General features: G+C 41.2%; 1 protein-coding gene across 3 annotated transcripts in view; it reads right to left on the bottom strand.

Annotated features, from left to right (window-relative positions):
- COL4A2 (collagen type IV alpha 2 chain) overlaps nucleotides 1-24356 on the bottom strand; it is a 246965-nt gene that overhangs the window by 30049 nt on the left and 192560 nt on the right. For all 3 annotated transcript variants that reach the window (XM_043535436.1, XM_037896774.2, XM_037896782.2), the window contains exons 28-36: nucleotides 22963-23070; nucleotides 19425-19646; nucleotides 13438-13599; nucleotides 12471-12641; nucleotides 9878-10021; nucleotides 6651-6776; nucleotides 4451-4632; nucleotides 3221-3284; nucleotides 2733-2807 (exon numbers count right to left, since the gene is read on the bottom strand). In XM_043535436.1, coding sequence (XP_043391371.1) covers nucleotides 2733-2807; nucleotides 3221-3284; nucleotides 4451-4632; nucleotides 6651-6776; nucleotides 9878-10021; nucleotides 12471-12641; nucleotides 13438-13599; nucleotides 19425-19646; nucleotides 22963-23070 — 1254 coding nt within the window. The remainder of the gene's footprint in view (nucleotides 1-2732; nucleotides 2808-3220; nucleotides 3285-4450; nucleotides 4633-6650; nucleotides 6777-9877; nucleotides 10022-12470; nucleotides 12642-13437; nucleotides 13600-19424; nucleotides 19647-22962; nucleotides 23071-24356) is intronic.

Genomic DNA, 24356 nt, shown 5'->3' with positions numbered 1-24356 from the left:
TGTACTCAATGCTTTTTTTGCCTCTGTCTTCACGAACAAGGTCAGCTCCCAGACTACTGCACTGGGCAGCACAGCATGGGGAGAAGGTGACCAGCCCTCTGTGGAGAAAGAAGTGGTTCGGGACTATTTAGAAAAGCTGGACGAGCACAAGTCCATGGGGCCGGAGGCGTTGCATCCGAGAGTGCTAAAGGAGTTGGCAGATGTGATTGCAGAGCCATTGGCCATTATCTTTGAAAACTCATGGCAATCGGGAGAGGTCCCAGATGACTGGAAAAAGGCTAATGTAGTGCCCATCTTTAAAAAAGGGAAGAAGGAGGATCCTGGGAACTACAGACCAGTCAGCCTCACCTCAGTCCCTGGAAAAATCATGGAGCAGGTCCTCAAGGAATCAATTCTGAAGCACTTAGAGGAGAGGAAAGTGATCAGGAACAGTCAGCATGGATTCACCAAGGGCAAGTCATGGCTGACTAATCTAATTGCCTTCTATGACAAGATAACTGGCTCTGTGGATGAAGGGAAAGCAGTGGATGTGTTGTTCCTTGACTTTAGCAAAGCTTTTGACACGGTCTCCCACAGTATTCTTGCCAGCAAGTTAAAGAAGTATGGGCTGGATGAATGGACTATTAGGTGGATAGAAAGCTGGCTAGATTGTCGGGCTCAACGGGTAGTGATCATGTCTAGTTGGCAGCCGGTATCAAGTGGAGTGCCCCAGGGGTCGGTCCTGGGGCCGGTTTTGTTCAATATCTTCATAAATGATCTGGAGGATGGTGTGGATTGCACCCTCAGCAAGTTTGGAGATGACGCTAAACTCGGAGGAGTGGTAGATATGCTGGAGGGTAGGGATAGGATACAGAGGGACCTAGACAAATTGGAGGATTGGGCCAAAAGAAATCTGATGAGGTTCAACAAGGACAATTGCAGAGTCCTGCACTTAGGACGGAAGAATCCCATGCACCGCTACAGACTAGGGACTGAATGGCTCGGCAGCAGTTCTGCAGAAAAGGACCTAGGGGTTACAGTGGACGAGAAGCTGGATATGAGTCAACAGTGTGCCCTTGTTGCCAAGAAGGCCAATGGCATTTTTGGATGTATAAGTAGGGGTATTGCCGGCAGATCGAGGGACGTGATCGTTCCCCTCTGTTCGACATTGGTGAGGCCTCATCTGGAGTACTGTGTCCAGTTTTGGGCCCCACACTACAAGAAGGATGTGGAAAAATTGGAAAACGTCCAGCAGGGGGCAACAAAAATGATTAGGGGACTGGAACACATGACTTATGAGGAGAGGCTGAGGGAACTGGGGATGTTTAGTTTTCAGAAGAGAAGAATGAGGGGCGATTTGATAGCTGCTTTCAATTACCTGAAATGGGGGTTCCAAAGAGGGTGGCTCTAGACTGTTCTCAGTGGTAGCAGATGACAGAACAAGGAGTAATGGTCTCAAGTTGCAGTGGGGGAGATTTAGGTTGGATATTAGGAAAAACATTTTCACTAGGAGGGTGGTGAAATACTGGAATGCGTTACCTACGGATGTGGTGGAATCTTCTTCCCTAGAAGTTTTTAAGGTCAGGCTTGACAAAGCCCTGGTTGGGATGATTTAGTCGGGGATCGGTTCTGCTTTGAGCAGGGGGTTGGACTAGATGACCTCCTGAGGTCCCTTCCAACCCTGATATTCTATGATTCATTTTAATTTAATTTTAAATGAAGCTTCTTAAACATTTTGAAAACCTTGTTTACATATGACAATAGTTTAGTTATATAATATATAGACTTATAGAGTGAGATCTTCTAAAAAATGTTAAAATGTATTATTGGGACGCAAAACCTTAAATTAAAGTGAATAAATGAAGACTCGGCACCCCAATTCTGAAAGGTTGCCAACCCCTGGTGTAGGTAGTATCTACGCTGAAGGGTTACAGTTGTGCAGTTGCTCTGCTATAGTGTTTCAAGTGTAGACAAACCCTCAGTGAGCTTGCCCAGCCTGGGAAAATGATTCATGTTGTAAAATGTGTTAGATGACCCATATTGATTAACACGTTTTTAAACACTGCTTAGTATCTAGTGAAGACAATAATTGTGCTGTTTAAAAATCCTGGTCAACCCTGGTTTTAAAACACCACTATTTTTCTCAGCCTAGACTAGTCCAAAGAAGAGGTAGGCTCAGCACTCTCCACCACACACAATTAGGGCCAAATCACGATCCTACTAGAGTCAATGGCAAAAATGCCATTACAAAGCAGAACGTAATTTTTTAATTTAGTTGTATGCTGTTTGACTATACATATTGTCTAACTTTAGTGCAGCATATTCACATTCTCAACAAAGAGGTGATACTGCATACTTTCACCTCGACGTGGAAAATGTAACAAATGTTTATCTCCAAGCACTGTGATAAGGGGACTGTGAGACAGATTCTGCAGTTACTGGAGGCACACAACACCCCTTTTCCAAGCAAAATGTCTATTGACTTTAGTGAGAGTTCTGCGCACACTAGGACTAAAAGCCAAATTCTGACTTTCCCTTACATGGAACTCTTGGGCTGTTTAACCACTTACTCCTCAGTACTCCAGTTTCACCCAGGCATTTACTGCAGTGGGACCTGTTGAATAGCTCAGCGTGCCAGGGAGTTCATACAAATGAGCTTCCCATCCCTATGAGCAACCCTCCATGGACTGTAACATGTAGACATGTGAAAACAATATATAAAGAACAATTCTGTTGGTCAATGAAATGAATACCCAATGATCCAGTTACACCAGCTTCTCCTTTCAGACCTGCGCTTCCTGGTAAGTTTATAGTATCTCCTTGATCACCTGTTTCAAGCAGAAATAAACAAAGGATGAGCCTGGACTTCAATTCTGAATACAAATTCAATTTATTAGAGTTTTGAAGAATCTGTAGCCTTCAGAGAAAAGTGAAAAACTCACTACTGTAGCTTAGCTGTGCCCCAACAACAACAGTGGAAATGATAAAACAAACAACAAAAAAGGAGGAGGAGATGTGCAAAAAAAGTCATGGCCTCTCTGAAGGAGGAAACTAAACAAGACTATATGGACTTGATCCAATGCTCAACAGGCACTGGATCAACTGGACCACTGAAGTTTTCCCATTGACTCCAGTGTGGTCTGGATCAGATCCTATATGAAGGACTTCATACAATGCATATGAAGATTTATATATGAGATTAGTATAAATAGATCAATGGATGAGATAGAAGCAGACTCACCAGTTTGCCCAGCAAAGCCAGGTCTACCATAATCACCTCTGATTCCTTCAATACCCTTTTCACCCTATTATATGGTTAAAAATGGACAGTATTTAATTAGAATGAACTTTTACTCAGTCTTTAAAACAGCATTGCTATTGAGACACTATAAAATGCCAAAATACTTACACTTCTGAGTTTCTTTAGCACTTTATAATTGATTCCTTTGGCTGATGTAGCCAGACTACATCAATAATAACGATAGGTTGCATTTGTGAGCACTATTTCCTTTAAAATTGGGAACATGAATTGTGTGCTATAATTCAATTTATTTTGGCAAAATCCTGCCGTCCTCACACAGACAAACTCCCACTGAAGTCTAATGGGGAGTTTACTTAAGAAGGGACCACACGATTTTGCCCTATACAACCAAGTGTAGTGGATAATTTTTCTTGTTATGCCCTTTGTGAGTGGAGTTCTCCCGAATGTGACTTATTTTGTTGACAAAGTATGCACAGAAATTGCTGGTAAATGAGCGTTAGGGCTAGTCTACATGAGAATTGCTACAGCAGCGCAGCTGTATGGATGCAGCTGTGCTGCTGCTGTAGTGCTAGTGTGGACGCTCTATGCTGACGGGAGAGACCTCTCCCGTCGGCATAATTACTTCACCTTCCCGAGCAGCGGTAGCTGTGTCCACGGGAGAGCATCTCCTGACATAGCGCTGTCTATACCAGCACTTCATATCAAAGTAAGCACTAGTGTGTATAAGCCCTTAATATTGATCAGCCTACTTCTGTGGGAGAGATTGATTTGATTCTCTGACCTGGCCTCTTGCTCATGAAATTGGAGAGCAAGGTGGGGTTTTTTGGTGCTGGCACAATCAGCCCCATTAGGAAGGGCAAGCCTGAGGTAAGACCAACTTTTCCTAGCAGATTCAGCAGCAGAATTGAGAAGCCCCAAGGAGGATTTGGGTACCACATCAGCAAAAAGATGATGGCTGGATTTTGGTGTCATGTGGAGAACAGGAGAAGGAGAAAATCATATTGGCATTCTCAGGACTCTGTCCAGAGGACAGTGGAGGCAGAGTGTGTTTAACAGAGATGACATTTCATACATTCAATTTTTATTGATTTCTGATATCTTTGTATTTCAATATTCCAACACAATTTTAATGGTATATAAAACCCAGATTAGACAAGCTTAATGATGGCCTTTTAGTTGAAAAAAAAATCCCAATGGACATTAACTTACCCTGATTCCAGTGGTACCAGGGAAACCTCGTATGCCAGGAGGTCCAATTGTACCAGGATACCCCTGAACACCTGTCACTCCTTTAATACCAGCCTCTCCTTTCTCACCTTCAATGTGACTAGTTGATCCAGGCAAACCTGGAACTCCTGGTTTGCCAGGTAAGCCTGGCATTCCTTTAGTACCTGTAAGAAAAGCAGTATGAAATGTAAGGGGAGGTTCACATGACAGGTAATTCCATCCATGTAAAAACTTTCAGGTCAGCAGTATGTCTTTAGACAAAAAGATAGAGAGCCAGACAGTGCCAGGACTATACAAAGAGGCAGCACATTTTAAGGCCATAGATACATTAGATGTTTCTGACCAGATTAGCCTATAAAAAGGAAAATGTCAAAATCTCTTTGAAGACAAAAAGAAAGGGAGTATTTGCGGCACCTTAGAGACTAACCAATTTATTTGAGCATAAGCTTTCGTGAGCTACAGCTCACTTCATCAGATGCATAAAGTGGAAAGTACAGTGAGAAGATTTTCTATATACACACAGACCATGAACAAATACACACTGTAAGGAGAGAGATCACTTAAGATGAGCTATTACCAGCAGGAGAGTGGGCTGGGGGGAGAGAAAACCTTTTGAAGTGATAATCAAGGTGGGCCATTTCCAGCACATTTCCAGGAGTTAACAAGAACGTCTGAGGAACAGTGGGGGGGGGGGGGGGGGGGGGGGCGGGGGAAGGAATAAACAAGGGGAAATAGTTTCACTTAGTATAATGACTCAACCACTCCCAGTCTCTATTCAAGCCTAAGTTAATTGTATCCAATTTGCAAATTAATTCCAATTCAGCAGTCTCTCGTTGGAGTCTGTTTTCGAAGTTTTTTTGTTGAAGGACAATCACTTTGAGATCAGAAATCGAGTGACCAGAGAGATTGAAGTGTTCTCCAACTGGTTTATGAATGTTGTAATTCTTGACATCTGATTTGTGTCCATTTATTCTTTTACGTAGAGACTGTCCAGTTTGACCAATGTACATGGCAGAGGGGCATTGCTGGCACATGATGGCATATACCACATTGGTAGATGTGCAGGTGAAAGAGCCTCTGACAGTGTGGCTGATGTGATTAGGCCCTATGATGGTGTCCCCTGAATAGATATGTGGGCGCAGTTGGCAACGGGCTTTGTTGCAAGGATAGGTTTCTGGGTTAGTGGTTCTGTTGTGTGGTGTGTGGTTGCTGGTGAGTATTTGTTTCAGGTTGGGGGGCTGTCTGTAGGCAAGGACTGGCCTGTCTCCCAAGATTTGTCAGAGTGATGGGTCTTCCTTCAGGATAGGTTGTAGATCCTTGATAATGCGTTGGAGAGATTTTAGTTGGGGGCTGAAGGTGACGGCTAGCGGCGTTCTGTTATTTCCTTTGTTTATTCCTTCCCCCCCCCCCCCCCCAACCCCCACTGTTCCTCAGACGTTCTTGTTAACTCCTGGAAATGTGCTGGAAATGGCCCACCTTGATTATCACTTCAAAAGGTTTTCTCTCCCCCCACCCCACTCTCCTGCTGGTAATAGCTCATCTTAAGTGATCACTCTCCTTACAATGTATATTTTTTCATGGTCTGTGTGTATATATAAAATCTCCTCACTGTACTTTCCACTTTATGCATCTGATGAAGTGAGCTGTAGCTCACGAAAGCTTAGCTCAAATAAATTGGTTAGTCTCTAAGGTGCCACAAGTACTCCTTTTCTTTTTGCGAATACAGACTAACACGGCTGCTACTCTGAAACCTTTGAAGACAGACGGTAAAATAATGATGACAGTGGAAAAGACAGCACAGAACAGAATTAAAGATTCCGGTCTTGCTCTAACTCCATTTAAGTCAGTGGGTCTGATTCTTGGCTCTCTCAGGGCTTGTCTATCTGGCAAGTTAATGTGTAGCAAGCCAGGGGATGAATCCATAGCATGCTAGCTCACTGCTCACTACCTCTCTGGATAGACAAGCCCTTAGACCGATAGTGCCATTGTAGCAATAGAGTTACAGTGAGAATCAAGCCCTCCGTTTTCCTTGCCAGCTCAGCTCTGTTGTGCTGTAATACAACAGGAGGTGTTACATATTAAGGATATGGAGAGGAAAACTGAAAAGCTTCTAAACATCAGGACAATACTTAGTAACTGCTAAGTAATCATGAATATTAAATGATTGTTTTGGTGTTCTTACCTTTAAAGCCTAAACCTCCTTTTAGGCCAGTCTCTCCTATATCTCCTTTCTCACCTTTAACCTCAGACAGCATGCTTAATATGATCTTTGGTGGTTTTCCTGCTGGACCCTGGTCCCCACGGTCACCTAAAAATAATAAAGCCTAGTCAACTCTACTGTATTGAAAAATACAGAGAAATAAATTGAGACAAAAATCTCGATAGTCAGAGCCAGCATGCTAAGAAAACTGTTTATAATATTAAATAAAAATACCCTAGACTAATGCAGCATGAAGGCAGCAAACTCAAACACTAGAAGATATGAAAAATAAAACTTGAAGTGGAATGTACAAGCTTAACTCTGCCCTCTTGTGCATATTCATTCTGTTGCAGTCTGACTACGTGAGCATAAACTATTTCTCAGGTAACATGGGAGAAACCTGGGAGCCCAAAGTCAGTCTAAGTAAGAATGACCTATTTTTCACAGTTGTTGAGCACTCACAAACCACACTGAAGTTAATGGGAGCTACCAGTGCTGACCACCTTTGAATATCAGGCCATTTTTACTTAGGTGCTTAACTTTAGGCAACAAGGTTTGAAAAATTGGCCTTAGATAATATGTGATCATGAACTTAAAGACCCCTGTTATGCACAAGCAAGAAAGGACAGAGCTATGTTATTCATTCAACTTTTACTTTCACATTTCCTGACTTTTGAGTACTTTTTTGTGTAGTCTTCACACTAAAACTGCATCAAAGCATTGGTGTTTGTTAAAAGAAAGAAAAAGGTCCTCATTTCTATAACTAAATAGACACAAACTGAACAAGGCCAACTAGTGTCTGCCAGCATCATTAGTTAGGTATGCTCTTTGACTGATTGATACTTATTCAGTCTAAAGCAACTTTCATCACGGCTTTGGCAGCATCCCAACTACTTGTCCACCTTCATTGTGGGGCTTAGGGGTTGGGTTCCCCCCTCCCTCATTTAAACCAAATTTAGGGCCTCAAACCACAGAAATCAGGATTGATTAGATATTGCATTACATCTGCACTGTCCCTAGAAGATTTTTCAAGCACTTTTGCTCAGTCTCTATATGCGAGATCCTTATCAGCCTCCTGTTCATGGTCTGAGCCTGGTTCACAGGGAAATGTCACTTGCAACATGTCATATGGAGTGAGTCACATAGTTCCTGACTGGAGGGAGGGATAACTCAAGAGACAGCATTTACTGTTGGTTACTCAGAGAGAAGCGCTGTATGTTAGTTGTACTCTTTCATCTAGAATGTGTTATTCTGAGAGCAATTTTTTTCCTTTGGCCATTTAGGCCAATGTACAGTAAAAGCTTTTTTATCTGGCATGTTGGGGAAATGGGGGGTGCTCGTAAATGAAAAATTCCAGTTAACTAAAAGGGGAGGAGTTTGCGGGGGGCGGGGCGGTTTCGGGATGCAGGATCCAGGGGGTGCTCACCTCGGGCAGCTCCCTGAAAGCAGTGACCTGTTGCTGATGCTCCTAGGCGGAGGCACGGCAGGTAGCTCTGCGCACTTCCCCCTCCCCGCCCTGCCCTGAGCGCTGGCTCTGCAGCTCCCATTGGCCAGGAACTGTGGTCAATAGGACCTGCAGGGACGGCGCCTGTGGGCGCAGGAAGCGGGGACAGCTTTTACTGTAGTCTGGGATTAATCTAGGGTGCAAAGTGCATCTGTCACAAATAACAGATTCTTTATTCAGGTGACTATTTGGAGTTAATTAAGAAGATGAAATTGGTGATACACACCCAGAAACTTTATGAGCTTTCATTAATACAGACAAACATAATTGAAATCATAGGAAAAATCAATATAAATAGAATAAGTAAAGTAAAGTGGTTTCCTGCATTGTTCATACTTATAATGTATACTTATAACCTTATAGAGACCATTAGAAACAAAGACTGAAGAAAAAGTAAGTGGAGATCACTCCAAAAGGAAGGCACTAGGCCAGGCTTCCTCCTAGGTTGTACTATGCTGTTGTTCCCATGTGCCAAAAACAGGTTGGATAACAACATCTTTTATACCTCTTTTCCTGTTTCATTCACATATGTGCAGGACCATATCGGATCAAGCCAAGTCTCAGCCCCCTATTCATATCTGGTATTCTGGGAGACCAATTTTAAGGTTCTGGTTGTCCATAATAATATCTCCAACAGTTAGCCCAACCATTTGCATTAGTTCCTCTCCCAATAATTTTGATACGTTAATGTGGTTAACTCTTTTGGCAAGAAATCCCGAAGATGCTACCATCTGTTCATTTGTAGTTTACCTGTTTATCACCAAATTCATTGCTAAACTATCACAAGATATGTATTGCTAAACATTATAACCTTAGATCAAGCTCATGCCATTTCATAACCTGTGGTCCAGCATATAATATGCATGCTATTTTATGCCCACTGCCAACTTCTAGTAGGCCTCACTCTAAGCCCTTAACACATAATGCTGAAGACCTATGGCCAAGCCAATTTTAATACATATATTTTGATTATTCTACTTGCTGTTACAATAACTTGCAATAACTGCAATAACGTCCATTATTATTTCTATAAGCATGTTTAGCAGATAGATTCTATTTTACCCAAAATTATAGACCTTCCAAGATCAGGGATCAACAGGCAACACTAAGAAAAATTAGAACTTCACTAATTTAACACAATTTATCTTAAAAACAGCTTGACACTCCCTCTTCCCACTCCTGATATTGCAGGCCATCAATTCATAATGGGTTTATGTAACAAACAACAGTACATGACATGGAGGGTACTTCTAGCAGACATGCACTGGGATGTATTGCTCCTCAGGAAGTACTAATATTTGGTATAACAACATATTAAGCCACTGCCTGTCAAAATTAGATAAACAAGAAGCCAGGAGATTTTCTTTATATATATTTCAGAGTGAATTAATACAGTTCAGTTTGAAGATCTGAAAAAAAACAGTGTTTATACTTTATAATAACCATGAGGACACCTAGCTAACTACCATACTAGAAATGGAACTATGTTAACTGCCATTCATTCAAGGTATAAGAAGTCCTGGACTAAATTTAAGTGCAGGAAGGCCGGGCCTTTTCAGGACCTCCTTTGTAGTAATGATAGAATTCCTGAGTTAAATTCACTATGTCAAAAATGTATTGTTTTTGCATTTATATCCTGGCAGAATTCTCTCACACACGTAAGAAACAAACATTCAGTAACATTAGAAAATGCAGATGTAAATACCTTTATGGCCTGGTTCCCCCTGTAGACCTTTAAAACCCAGATTGCCAAAAAAGCCAACTTCGCCTTTGATTCCTTTGAGTCCTGGTTTTCCTTTCTGGCCTAACATACCTTTGAAACCTCCAATACCAGGTGAACCTTTAGCACCTTTAAAGAAAAGGGGAAGAGAAATTTTAAGCCAAACCAAAACCAACTTAATCTATTTTCCATAATGAGTAGCTGTAAACTAAAGACATACTCCCATTCCTTATCTCTACTAATAAAACCCCTACCCTCCCAATTACCCTGCCTCACAGCTTTAATGTTCTTTCCCTCGGCCTTCACATCCATATTCTTGCTAAATTTTGTTGTTTCCTTCTCTATAAAACCTTTAGAAATCTGTTCTTTTTCTCCATTCCTACCACTAAAACCCTCTCCAAGCCTTGGTTATCTCTTCCCTTAACAAATGTAACCCGCTCACAGCTAGTCGCCCTTTATCTTACCTTCCTTTGGTGTACCCAAAACAACACCACTAAGGTCATTTTCCTCTCCCGCTATTCTGAGCACACTGTTCTCCTTCCAGAATTCCTCCACTGGCTTCCCCTCTCCTCCTGCATCAAATTCAATCTACTCATCCTCACCTTCAAAGCTTTGCACAACTCCACCCGTGTTGTCTAAGCCAACACCCATTGAAGTTGATAGATACTTCCATTGCCTTCGCTATGCATTGGGTCAGACCCTTACTCTCTGCTCTCATTTCTGCCTTACTCCTACTGATTCTACACACTTGTCTATTTCTTTTCTTTCAAATTCTCCTTTTTTTTTTTTTCTTTCTTCTTTTCCCCTTCTCCTACTCTGGGGACACCCTCTATGCTTAGAGCAGCCCGCTGGTCTCTGTATATCCACTACCCTCCCAATCTTTTTTTCAAATCCCTTCTTAAAACCCATGTCTTTTGTGAAGCTTTCCTATGCCAATCTCTTCAGTAGCGAAGTATCTTTGTACCTGTTTTCACTAGAGCTGTTGTCCCATGTTCAAATTTAGGCCTAAAAGCCTTGCCCCCTTAAATATGTGTAAACTTAGATTCCAAAGCCTAAAAAAGTAACATTCAGAGAGTTGTCAGAAGTTTAAGAAGCCAAGAACTTGAATAAGATGAATTTAAATGTGACAGCTATCTCATCAGCTAGTGTAAATGGTATGAGGAACTAGCTCTGAATCCGTACAGCAAGGAGAACACCTCAGCTAGGGATCCAGCTGAAGGATGGCTGAAGCTCAGCTTCAGAAGGAACAGTACGGTGTAGCTATGAAGCACATTACAATAAGCTTGGTAGAATGGTAGAACCCAGAGACATTGTGGTTAAACAACTGGTACCAGATAAAGTATCTCAAAAGCAAGATCTTTGCTCTAAAAGGAAAGTGGGCCTGAATATTCTTTGTATTCATTGACACTGTGGTTACAGGAAAAAAATATTCCTTGACTATTCAGTTAAGTTAAAGGATTTTGGGCCAAGTTGTGTCTTCAAGGCACTGGCAGTCATTAGAAATGTAGTACTGCAGTGCCCATTGAAGCATAGTACCGCAGTGCCCACAGAGGGAGCTCCATGAGGGGATGTGCCTCCCTCCCCCAGGTCCCTGGTGTGCAGGTGGTGTTCATCTGCTTTACCGTCTATGTGGATGATGTGGCCTGATTCCCACTGTCTTTCTGGCCAGCACAGAGGCCTTGCCTCTTTTCTTTCTCCTTTGGGATATTTGCACTCCTGGGAGCAGTTCTGGTGTTGCTCTGAAGGATGGGACTGCTATTGTGCCTGGCTCTTGTGTAGGATGCTGTAGGTAAGTAGGGAGGCTTCGTATAGCCTACTCTGACCTTCATACCCATACTAACATCAGGCACAATCTGTCTGTTCAGGTTAGTGATCCTGTTGAATGGAAGTTGATTTGAAGTCCAAAGTAATGCCAGAAAGAGAGTCCTATGCTGAGTTTGACCTCCCCAATGCACACTGTGACAAAACTTGTGTTTTGCTTCACCCTACTCCACAAGGGATGGAATTCCGTTTTGACTAGCTTTTTCTAATAAAAAATACCTATTGTTGGTATACAATGAACTCTTGATTGGCTAGCGAGAGCTCCAACTTTTCTATGTGAAAGGAGGTGCCCTGGTAAACCTGAACATTGTCTCAATGGGACCGCTTCTGTGGATGGCATTGCTTGCTAGGTGCATACCTGCCAACACGTGAAAGCTTTGAAATAGGGATTGTGGGGAGAAAAAATAGAGAGAACCCTTTTAATTTCATTGAAATAAACTGGACTGGGGGTGAAGGAAAGGATTTTGGAAAGAATGAATCGTAAATAGTACCTATTTTTCAAAAGGAAAAAACAAAAACCAGGTATTGTCCTCACACCGAGCTTCATCTCACAGGCTCTCTCTACCCTTAAGCTTTAACTGCCAAGTGCTGGCTGAGAAGAATAGTTACGGTGTTTCTGAAATATATTGAACCAAATTCTCTGTGGGCATAACTCTACTGACTAAAGCAGAATTACACTTGTAGAGAAATTGTTTAACAGAGACACGTTCTAATCTATTGTATCTTTCTTAATGTATCTATCATTTTAAGATTTTACCTTTTAACCCTGGAAAACCAGGCATTCCGTCTATTCCCGGGAGACCAGGCACCCCAGGTGTTCCTTGTACTCCTTTGTTACCGAGTTCACCTTTGTCACCGGCCAGACCTTTCATGCCCACTGGACCAGGAAAACCTTGGTCACCTTGATCTCCTCTGGCACCAAGTGAACCTGTAACAATCAACGGGAATAGGAAGATTAGATGTAAGTTTTTGTACCTGAATGTCATTTTTAGAAGTTGTGAGGAAAGCTGAAAGAATTCTGTTTGCTCAGTGCAGATTTGCAAATTTAGCTATGAACAAAGAGCAACTAATTACAATTAAAACATTTTTCTTAGTAAAAATGAAAGCCTGATATTGCAGAAGAGATGGGGCCAGCTCAACGTACAGATGTCTCCAAACACTGCTTCATGGACAGACTTCTAATTCAGCCTGACTCTGTACCCAAGTTTCCCCTTCTTTGCCTTCTCTTTGGTCTTCTAAGGATTAAACACTATTTCCATTGTGCATTTCCCATTCCAGCAGCTGTGCTTTCTCTAGCAACCTCTGTTACTAGAAAGACAGGCAGCACTGAAGAATGGCAAAAAGAAGACAGCAGCCTTGTCTGGAGGGATACAAATATGGCTCCCATTGCTCTGGTAGCAGTGTACCTCACAAACATTAGTGGAGTTAACCTCATAACCCATCTGTGGGAAAGGGAAGTATTATTTGTCCCCATTTTTCTGGTGGGGAATTGAAACACAGAGAGATTACATGACTTGTAAAGGTCACACACACACACACACACACACTCTTTGTCAGAGCCAATAAATGAACCCTGACCATCTAAGTGCTAGTCTAGTGACTTAACCACAAGACCATCCTTCCTCAGTGATAGAGCGTAACTCTCATAAGCATACAGTTATAGGTTAACATGAGAAAAAGCAAGTCTGTTCAAGATAGAGAAGCTTACAGGAAAAATTCCTCACCAACAAATCCTGGTGAGCCAGTTCTGCCGGGAGATCCTTGCTGTCCTGGAAGCCCTGGGAATCCATGCAATCCTGGTCGTCCTGGCAGGCCAGGCAAACCAAGAGGACCTGGGGGTCCTTGCTGTCCTTTGGATCCTGTCAAACCTGGAGTACCACCAGCTCCTAAAATATCATACTAAAGTAATTAATTCTAGGGTTCCAATATCTTCTAGAGTATAGGTTTATTAGACAACATTTTTCTTAATCAATGTGCATATACCTTGCATAGTACAGTTCTCACATTTCAGAGCTAATTATTTTCCATCAGAAAAGATGACTGGAAAAATCAAATTAAAAAATAGATTATTAATATTTTAGTAATTTACACTGAAAATTGACTAGCTACTTCAACTTCGGAACAGTGCTGCACTGGCAGGGATATGGACTTCATGATCTAATAGGTCTTTTCCATTTCTATGATTCTGCCATTGCCTGTATTCCTGTACCTGAAATAACTGACTGAAGCACAAAAATAACATTCAGTATAATTTCTAAAGTAACATTTATGTATTTTCAGAAGTGGACAAAGTCAGTCTGACAATGGCTTCTTGGTTCATGCTGTTGTTCAAGGATACTGCAGCCATCTGGGAAGGTCATGGTCATTGTTACGAGATTTGTACCATACTCAGACACAATGGGCCTGTTTCCAGTGCCTGGTGCATTGTGTGGCCATTTACACCTCTGCAAGATGAGAGCAAAGTGGGTATAAAAGCCCCACCAGGACAGAAAGGTAGCATTTTACACCCACTCGGCAGCAGAGTAAAGGACTGCAGATTACAAGGCAATAGTGAATCAGTCCCAGTGGGTCTGGTTTTCTCTTACTTACTCTGGTTACATATCCATGTAACTCAATAGACTTAAATGGAGTTACTCTTGCTTTACATTGGTATTACTGAGAGGAAATTCAGGCCCCAAAGTGAGAGTTTTATTTGTGAGATAAATAAGAGAGATTTCCTCTCTGAAGCATTAACAATTTAAATCAGTGGTGGGCAACCTGCAAGACACAGCTTGCCCACCACTGATTTAAGTAGTTAAAAGCCATCAGGGGATCACTGACATCCACCGCTGTGTCCCTTTAACACTCTAGCCCAGGATGCCTTTGCTTGTGAAAAGCAGCCTCTCCAGGCTTGGCTCACACACAGCCATTAGCATGTAAAGTCACTCCTAGCAAAGTTACATGAATCCTTTCCCAGACACTCATGAACTACATACAGGGTGAAACCTGCAAATTCTTAGTCCCAGCCTTGCACCCTGAGAAATATGCATCTGATACTGTCCAGCACACTACTAAACAATGCAAACTCATTAATAGTCCATAATTTCATCAAAGGAAACGATTATGCACCAGCCTCGGTTAATCCGAGTAGAGATTCCCCAAACACTTCAACCAAAACGCACTAGTTTAGATAAAACGATAAAACACGTTTATTAACTAGAGAAAGATTCATAGATTCATAGAGAAAGATAGATTTTAAGTGATTATAAGTGATATAGCATAAAGCTGAGAATGAATTATAAAGGAAATAAAAGATAAACACGCAATCTAATTCCTAAACTTTATCAAGCAAAGTAAGATTTGAAGCAAACAGCTTTCTCACCCCACCAGATGCTGCGGGCAATTCAAGGTTCTTAGTTAACAGGTTGGATTTCCTTTCAGACTGGGACCACTATGCTTAGTTCAGAGTCCCTCAGGTATTCACTGATGTTATGAGCAGAGATGGAAGGTGAAGAGGAGAGGTAATTTGCGTGTTGTGAGTTCTCTTTTCTTATGCCTTTCCCCACTCTTTGAAGATTACCCCCAGCTGGGATTCAGGAGACAGTCAGTTTGTTTGCACTGGACCTCCAGTTGTTTTCCATTGCTAATATGTAAAGTTCTTGATCTCAACCTCCTTCCTGCCAAAGGATGACCGCTTATCTAGGTGATAAGAGGTGATAGTCTCTGATGTTCATTTGATTATGCTGATACCCCAGTGCGTCTTTGACTCTGAAAAACTAGTTTGAGCCTGCTTTTCTAACTTTGTAATATGTTACAGTAACATCATTTCTATACAGTAGAGTCTCATAACTTTACATACAAAGTTGCCACACATGTTTTACCAGCATAATAATGTTCAGTAGATTATGAGTTTCCAAATGATACCTCACAAGGCATACTTTGTACAAAATATTTCATAACCATATAAAAGTGGTGAATATGGGGTACTGGGTGTCACATGGGGTACAGGATATCACAATCACAAACAAGGGGTGAGGGAAAGGGACCGTGGGAAGAATGAGGGTTTGTAGCAGTGAAAAGTAATGAAATACACTGATTATTAAATACACATTTAATTAGTTTTCTCTTTATTCTGGGCAATCCTTATGCATGCTAAGTAACATTTACTCATGTAAGTGATTCCATTTGGTCTTATGGGAAGGTATTCGAAAACTTCAGTGGAATTATTCCTAATTTATACTTTTGTAACAGAGTAGAATTTAGCTCCATACCTTAAAAATGGCTAAACATTTTAAAATTTCATACAGAAGAGTAAAAAAAGGAAATCACTCAGACATGAATGTTTGTATGTTACATTTTATGCTTGAAACAATTATGTCAGTATTGCAAAATGGATGGAGAATAGAAAGGCTGACACTGCATGTCCTTTACTGTAATTACTTTCTGTTAATACTGAAAATGTCACTTTTATATAAATAATTATACACAAAGTCTAAAGTCACTGAACTTTTCTCTTTTCCATCCCTTCTTTAACTTGAATTTTGGCCTTCTTTACAGGAAACCTACTTATGAGTTTATGTTGACTATTTTCTTTTTCTCAAATGAGTCTAGTGCTTATGAAAGGTGCCAGATTACTCTCTTCATCCATTTCTCCTACAAGCAAATTTTTGCCTTGACTGGAGACTTTCCCGCAAATGGAATATCCTCTCCAACGCTGATCTGCCAACTCACCTCTCCTCATTTAAATCCCTCCTGAAAACGGACCCCTTCCACAATGCCAGGCAAGAGTGTTTGATTTTGTATCTTATCTGCCTTATTTTTCATACATATTTAAAAAGCAAAACATAGGGACATAGGACCTCCTGAATCATGGAGTCTAGTTTGCTACTGCAGGCAACCCCCTTATACAATACTATACATAACATTAAGAAGGTGCTTCTTAAAACTAGTGCATTACTCCTATTGGGCGCTGTACCAGAACCACACTCCTCTGTTGATTAGAAACCATCTTATTTCCAGTCTAAATTTATTCATGACCAGTTTATACCCTTTTGTTCTTGTGCCAACATTAAACATGTAGTTTAAATAGCTCTTCATCCTCCCTGGTGTTTACCCTGCTGAGGCAAGTATAGATAGCAATCATATCCACACTCAGCCTTCATTTTGCTAGGCTAAACAAGCCAGGCTCCTTTAGTCTCCTCTCATAAAATAGGCTTTCCATTTCTCCGATCATCAAAACAAAAACCCCTTCACTGAACCACTGTGCTGTGTACCTACCTAAATAGAGTGATCACAGAATTATGTTGCCCTTGTCCTCCTTCCCTACAATCACCCCTCATTCCCTTCACATCTAAAGGGGGGACTTTCAAACAAACAAAGGGTAGCTAAGTGCCCAAATGCTATTGAAAGTCACTGGGACTTGGGTGCCTAACTCCCATTTGTGCCTTTGAAAAGCTCATCACAAAATTTAAGGTGTTAGCTCTTTAAATAGCCTCAAAGATATTTAATATCCTAACTTCCAATGAAATCAATGGAAGCTAAGATGCTAACTGCCTCTGAGGAGCAGGGCCCATGTCTTTTTTTTGTCTTCAGTAAAAAGCTCAGCATAATTTTTGATCTCTATGAAATAAAAAACAACACACAAAAAATTGACAGCAGTGAAAGCTGGATTCATAAACAAACAAATACAATTAATAAATAAAATATTTATCTACTGAGTGAGTAGCAGCAATACACATCTAACTGCCAAACTAGCATGCTTAAACTTGATCAGAAGTGGCCACACACTCAGCGATGAGTGGGCAGCACTAATTCCATATTCTGTTCTGTGCTTTCTGCTGAGTTTACCAGCAAGGGTTTCCGCTGTGATGTGGAGACCTGGGAGCTGAAACTCTCAACTCTTTCCCCACACAGGACTCTGAAAAGCCATGAAAGAGTAAAGACTTGTGTTCACTACTAAACTAAGACAGATTTGAACTGCTGCCATAGAAGTAAAAGGCTCAATATCTCATTATCAAGGCTTATGTACTGTGGGTTGAAATTAACTCAAATTTGGCATCAGCAACCCCTAATTATGTGGCACTCTGGGGGCTGCAGACTGGAAATTCTGTCAGAGCTTCAGGTAAATTCAAACCCCAGAGTGTGACAAACTGTACCCCGTGTTCACCACTTTTACAAGACCATGATACATTTTGTACAAACTATGACTTTTAAGGTATCATTTGAAAACTCATAATTGGCTGAACATTATTGTTCTGGTAAAATATGTGTATCAACATAATATGTAAAGTTAAGATTCTGTTGTATAACATTCCTGTAACATGCTCCAAGTTCTTCAGAGACAAAAGACACATTGATGCCCAGGCCAGGTATCAGCATAATCAAATGGACCATCATGAACTATCACCTGCCTAAACAGCCATTCTTTGGCAGGAAAAAGGGTGGGAGTGATAACTTTATATATTGGCAAAGACAGAGCTGGGGGTTTCCATGTAAACAGACTGGCTGTCGCCTGAAACACAGCTGAGATAATCCTCCAAGAGGGGAGGAGGGTATAAGAATGAGAAACAGAGGTCACCAAATCACCTCTCTCTCCCCTCATCTCCACTCACATCAGCAACATTTGGTTTGAAAGACAAAGGAAATGTCAATGAACTTGGGGAGGGTCCAGTCCTGGCTGAAAGATACAGCCTGACTACTGTAAGCTTATGGTGGGAAACCCTTTTTGCTTTTAAGTTCACTTAGCTTGTAAAGTTAGGTATTAGTTTGCATATTATCTTTTTATTTTCTTTGTAACCCAGTTCTGACTTTTATGACTCATTACTTGTAATCACTTAAAATCTACTTTTCTGTAGTTAATGAACTTGTTTTATCTAGACCAATGTGTTTAGATTGAAGTGTTATCTCCACTTGAAATAACAGGTTCTGTCATTTTCCATTGATAAAATGATGGACTTTCTATTAGCTTCTATTGTCCAGAAGGACAGTACAAGATGCACATTTCTGGGGAAAGCCTGGGACTGGGAATTTGCTGGTATTGCCCTGTATGTAATTCATGAGTGACTGGCAAGAGCATTCATGTAATTCAGCTGGGAGTGATTTTGCATGCTAGAGGCTGTGTGTGAGCATGACCGGGGTGGCTGTTCTCACAGCAAAGCAGTGTAAAAGGCACCCCAGACTGGAGAATTGAGGGGACACAACAGTCCAGATTGTACCCTGGGGAATGCCATACAGAGGTTTTTATTGAATTAAACAGGAAAAGTGAATGATGGAATCAGTGCTGTATCCCTTCTGTTATTTATTATGGGCCAGACTTTATCACCCTTACTCCTATTGAGTGGTACCATACTTTGCAAGTCAGCCCATTCACATCAGTGCGACAACTTGTGAAATATTGTACCCTCTCTACTTCATTAAGACTGGCAGAATCTGGCCTTTTGATATCACATTTTAGTTGATTTTACTGTGTCCTGAGTTTTCAGTGTGCTGCATTGTAGAAGCTCCTGGGGGAAGCTAGAGGTTTTGGCAGCTAGGTAGGAGACACTTGTGTCTTTTGGAACCTAGGGAAGGTAAGGGAGCTAGTTTAGGATTGTGGGATAAACGAATTAGTTGGATGTACTGCTAACCTGATCAGCAGCTCTTCTGCATACAAACAGAGCCCTTCCAATTAAAGCTTTGCTGAAATCTGCCTTTCCTTTTGCTGAAACATTACTTTATTTAAAATAACATTTACCTCTAATTCCTGGTACTCCATGATCTCCTTGTAGGCCTTTCAATCCTGGGAATCCAGATGGTCCAAAATCCCCTGGGGTGCCCGGTGCTGCTCCTAAAACTTCACCTGCAATTCCTTTTGGACCTGCAGGCCCTGGGGCACCTTGTTTTCCTGCACTGCCTGGATTCCCCTGTAGCCCTGGTAGACCTGGTGGGCCTCCATCTCCCCGGGATCCAGTAAAACCTAAAGGCAAAATGACGATCACCACGTGGCTAACCGTGACCAAAACATTGTATTAGATATTAAAAGTGTCAGATGCACCATAATAATGTCAAATATTGTGTCAAATAATTTTAATTTGTTTAATCCCACAGACTTTTTGCTGAATGCTAATGCAGGAAAGTTTGTATTATTGAAATATAAAGCAGTTGTAGGGCACATAAACTGTCAAATATGAACAGTGGGTACATTTATAAAGCACCTCATTGACCTAGGGGCTAGATTCACAAAGGAACTTGGGCACCGATCTGCCTCTTTAGGTAACTAAATCCGGGATTTAGGCATCACTGACATTCCCAAAACCACTGCTCAGCTGCTGCCTGTGTATGTGCCTAAATCCCCACAGGTGCTTAAGTTTCCACTCATGGGCAGGCAAATAGTCACCTGTACCCTGATGCTGCCCCACATCTAAACGGACTTCTTACAGCTTTGCTCATGCCTAAGTCCTAGCCAGATTCTCAAGTGAGGCATTCCCTGCCTAGCTTGCCTGCAGGGTCTGATCCAGGATGCATGCTTAGAGCATGCCTAAGTCCACCCAAAATAGAGCTAGGGTGATCAGGTGTGAAATTTTTGGGCTGGCTTACAAACAGATCACACAGAATGTCCAACAGCCCAGTGGTTAGGGCCTTATCTGGGAGGTGGAAGGACCCACATTTGATCCCTATTCTGCCTGATTGGAGCATGGACTTGAGCCTGGGTCTCACACATCCCCGTGGAGTGCTGTGACCAATAGAGTTAATTTTTTAGTTTTTCTTTTTTGGAAAAGGTTCAGAAAAGGGCAACTAAAATGATTAGGGGTTTGGAACGGGTCCCATATGAGGAGAGATTAAAGAGGCTCGGACTTTTCATCTTGGAAAAGAGGAGACTAAGGGAGGGATATGATAGAGGTATATAAAATCACGAGTGGTGTGGAGAAAGTGAATAAGGAAAAGTTATTTACTTGTTCTCATAATATAAGAACTAGGGGCCATCAAATGAAATTAATAGGCAGCAGGTTTAAAACAAACAAAAGGAAGTTCTTCTTCACTCAGCGCACAGTCAACCTGTGGAACTCCTTGCCTGAGGAGGTTGTGAAGGCTAGGACTATAATAGGGTTTAAAAGAGAACTGGATAAATTCATGGAGGTTAAGTCCATTAATGGCTATTAGCCAGGATGGGTAAGGAATGGTGTCCTTAGCCTCTGTTTGACAGAGGGTGGAGATGGATGGCAAGAGAGAGATCACTTGATTATTACCTGTTAGGTTTACTCCCTCTGGGGCACCTGGGGTCGGCCACTGTTGGTAGACAAGATACTGGGCTGGATGGACCTTTGGTCTGACCCGGTATGGCCATTCTTATGTTCTTGCTCTGGCCCAATTAATATTTAATTATCTGTACAAAGTGGAGCACCTCCAACAGGAGAGACTGAGAAAGAGCTACCCAAAATACCCCAGAGCCTGGTGGTCGGGCCACCTAGCAGTTTGATTGTGGGAGATCTGGGTTCAAGTCCCTGCTCTACATCAGGCATAGTGGGGGTTTGAAAACTGATCCCAGCTGAGTGCCCTGATCACTGGGCCATTGGCTATAAGAGGGTGAGGGGATGTCTCCCTCTCTGTTCTTTTCCTAAGAAAAGGCTGACCAGTACTTTTGTGGATGTGGGCCTAAGTCGCACTCCTCTGCACTGGCTAGCTTAAGCAATTCCCAGCTCAGTTTGGGGCTTCTGTGAATCCCTTTCTTAGGCACCTAACTCTCCTTATACAATTCATGGGGAGCCTGAGTGACTAATTCAGGGCTGTGAATTCCACTGGGTGGCAGGGCACCTAGGAGTTTGGCATTACAATGCTTAAGTCCCCTTTGTGAATCTAGCTAGCCCTTAGCACTGAAAGCTATGTCACTTGAGCACTTTTGAATATTTTACCCCGCATCATCTTAATACCATGGGGCAATAGAACAGTTATTGTAAACAAAAAAGCTGGTTTGCTAAGCAATATGGGTGGGATTTTCAATTGCACATACATGATTTAGGAGCACAAGTAAGAATGACATTAGGATTTAAATTTCTAAAACCACATAGACGTGAAAATATCACATTATGTCTTTTTTTCCAGTGAATGCTTGACTAAAATGGTGCAGATGACTTTTGCAGAGTATTATGGGGAAACTCCAGTCCCCACTTTCTCCTGCCTGATTATCTTGGCTGAGCACAGTCTGTCTCAGCAGCAGGGCAAGAATACTCCCCTCTAGGTTACAGGCCAAAAGAAGATCTTCAATAAGGAAATTCCAGGCAGGTTTCATGAACCTTAGTGAGGAGGATAACAGGATCCACATCACCCCACATGACCCTCCTGTCTTGCCCTTTCACCCTGTATGCGCCATGTAGGAAAGCCCTGCAGAACTGGATTCTCAGCAACACAGGAGGAGTGCACCGCCAGGGCTGCCACTCCCACAAATCTTGTTCCTCGGGCAACGGAACTGAGTTGTTTTCACTGCCAGAGCCCCTTCTCACCTTCAGAGGTAGGGGAATGATTTGTTCTGAGCTGCATTTAGGTATCCCTCACCAAAGGATGCATTATGCAGTAGTTTTGTTTTAAAACTATATTAACCGTCAACCACTCTGACTTACGACAAGCCTCTCATACCAACATTCCCAAGGAAACCAAAATAACTAAATAAAAGTATATTTAATAAATACAAAAACAGGTGTTTGATGCATACTTAGTACAATACACATAAAAGGTGTTGTAGGTACTATACACTTGTAAACACTGTACTTCCAAATGGGGATATATTCAGCGACCTGTGGGCGGGGTGCATATTCAGCTACTGGATTGTGAACCTAAGATACATATATGTTCTTGTCTTGGTGTGTACAATGTAATTCATGTTTCTGCTATTAAGAGTTAAATGGATGCATTCATAAGTGCCTTTTCTTCACTTATGTATTTTATTTCAGAAGTGTAAGTATGAATATGCTCCAGCTGGAGTGTGAAAATCTCATTATTGAAGTATCATTGTTTAAAAATCAGTGTCATGGTATTTTACTATTACCTTTATACCTCTGCACTAGGGGAGACTTGGAAAAGAGAAAAATGGATATTCTTTCATAATTATGTACAAACAACATTTTCCAATGAGAGAAACTTTTGGCTTCACAAGATACCTTAGGTTGATGTTATATTATTGTCTGAATGCTGAAGGGAAGACAAATTAATATTTACACCTGGAATAGCGTGTTGAGGTTCCCATGACTACTGCAAACAGAGCAGAAGTACTCAAAGAATAGCTAGTGACTTCAAGATACCTCGAGGACCTGGAAATCCTTCACGACCTGGATCACCTTGTGAACCTTTTAGCCCTTGGAATCCATCCAGACCTGGTTCACCTGGAATCCCTTTAGCACCTTTTGCACCTAAATTATGCATAAAAAAGTAACAAATCAGATCCAAACACAAAGTAAATATATGCATAAATGCAGACAAATATGCTAATAAATATCATAATGATGTATCTTAAGATTTATGGATCGACTTTTATCACATTTTGTCTTCAGTGGAATATATGCACAATCTTTGAAATATTTTACACCTTAAATTTATCATTATGAACTACAATTTACTTTGTTGTCTCTTATATTGCACAGCAGTTTTTCTGCATTAATTTGCTAGCTCTGACAAAATAGGATAATGTTACTTAGATGAAGAACCATTTTACCTTATTTATTGATAAGAGATTATTACTGATAGCTAAAGGTTTTTTATTTCTAGAGTTGTTGACTTTAAAATTCAAGATTGTTTTATGATTGCTGTTTGTTTTGTGGAAAGTTCCATTAAAAAAAAAAAGGCCAGGATTAAGGAGCACTGTCAGAACTGTGCAGCCTGAGTATGATCTTCCTAGTGCCAGCACTGTGCCAACAGCCTCCCAATGTTATGAGCAGAAAATTCACTTAATTTAAAGAAAAATACTAGAATTGCAGGTAGAACTGCAAAATTTAAATGTGCCTGTTACCCAAATAGCATTGTTAACATTTAGTTTTGTTTTCCTTCCATTAATTGTTGTGCTAGATAAAAAGCCTCTCTCAATAAAGTAGGCAGCAGGTACAGAGGGCAACAAATATCATATTTCAATAACTGATTATATTAGGGTAGCTAGTTTTAACATTAGCACCAAACAATAGTAAGGAAAATATGTTTCATTTCACAACCCAGTTTAGTTTAATCCAAATCTATTTCAATGTATGGTTGCAAGCGAAAGCAGGGAAGGCAGTTTGAGTATCCTTTTTAAAGAAAAGTAACATGGGCCCTCAGGACAGAATTTAGGACAGGCTGTTTGAGTCTCAGGACAGAATTTAGGGCAGGTTGTTTAATATAGTGTTAGGAATTTCACAGGAATAGAGGACTTAAGGACGTGAGACGACAAAGATGCCTCTTTTCTGGCTATACTGTGTCATTGGTGCATAGATCACTGAACCAGTTCATTAACTGTACATGGCACAGTTACAGCCTAGCTGAAAAAAGGCAGGAAACCTTATACCCAAAAGACAATAATGAAAGGTGACATAGCATAAATTAGTCATGGGTAATTTGGAAAGAGAGCATAAATGAATGTGACTTTGTATAATACTAAGGGGGTATAAGGACAGAGTTATGGCAACAATGGGTTGTGGAAAAGTATAAAATAAAGCAGGACATTTACTCC

The sequence above is a fragment of the Chelonia mydas genome, chromosome 1 (assembly GCF_015237465.2).
Source record: "Chelonia mydas isolate rCheMyd1 chromosome 1, rCheMyd1.pri.v2, whole genome shotgun sequence".
Classification (NCBI taxonomy): Eukaryota; Metazoa; Chordata; order Testudines; family Cheloniidae; genus Chelonia; species Chelonia mydas.
This window is presented reverse-complemented; position numbering and strand designations above follow the sequence as displayed.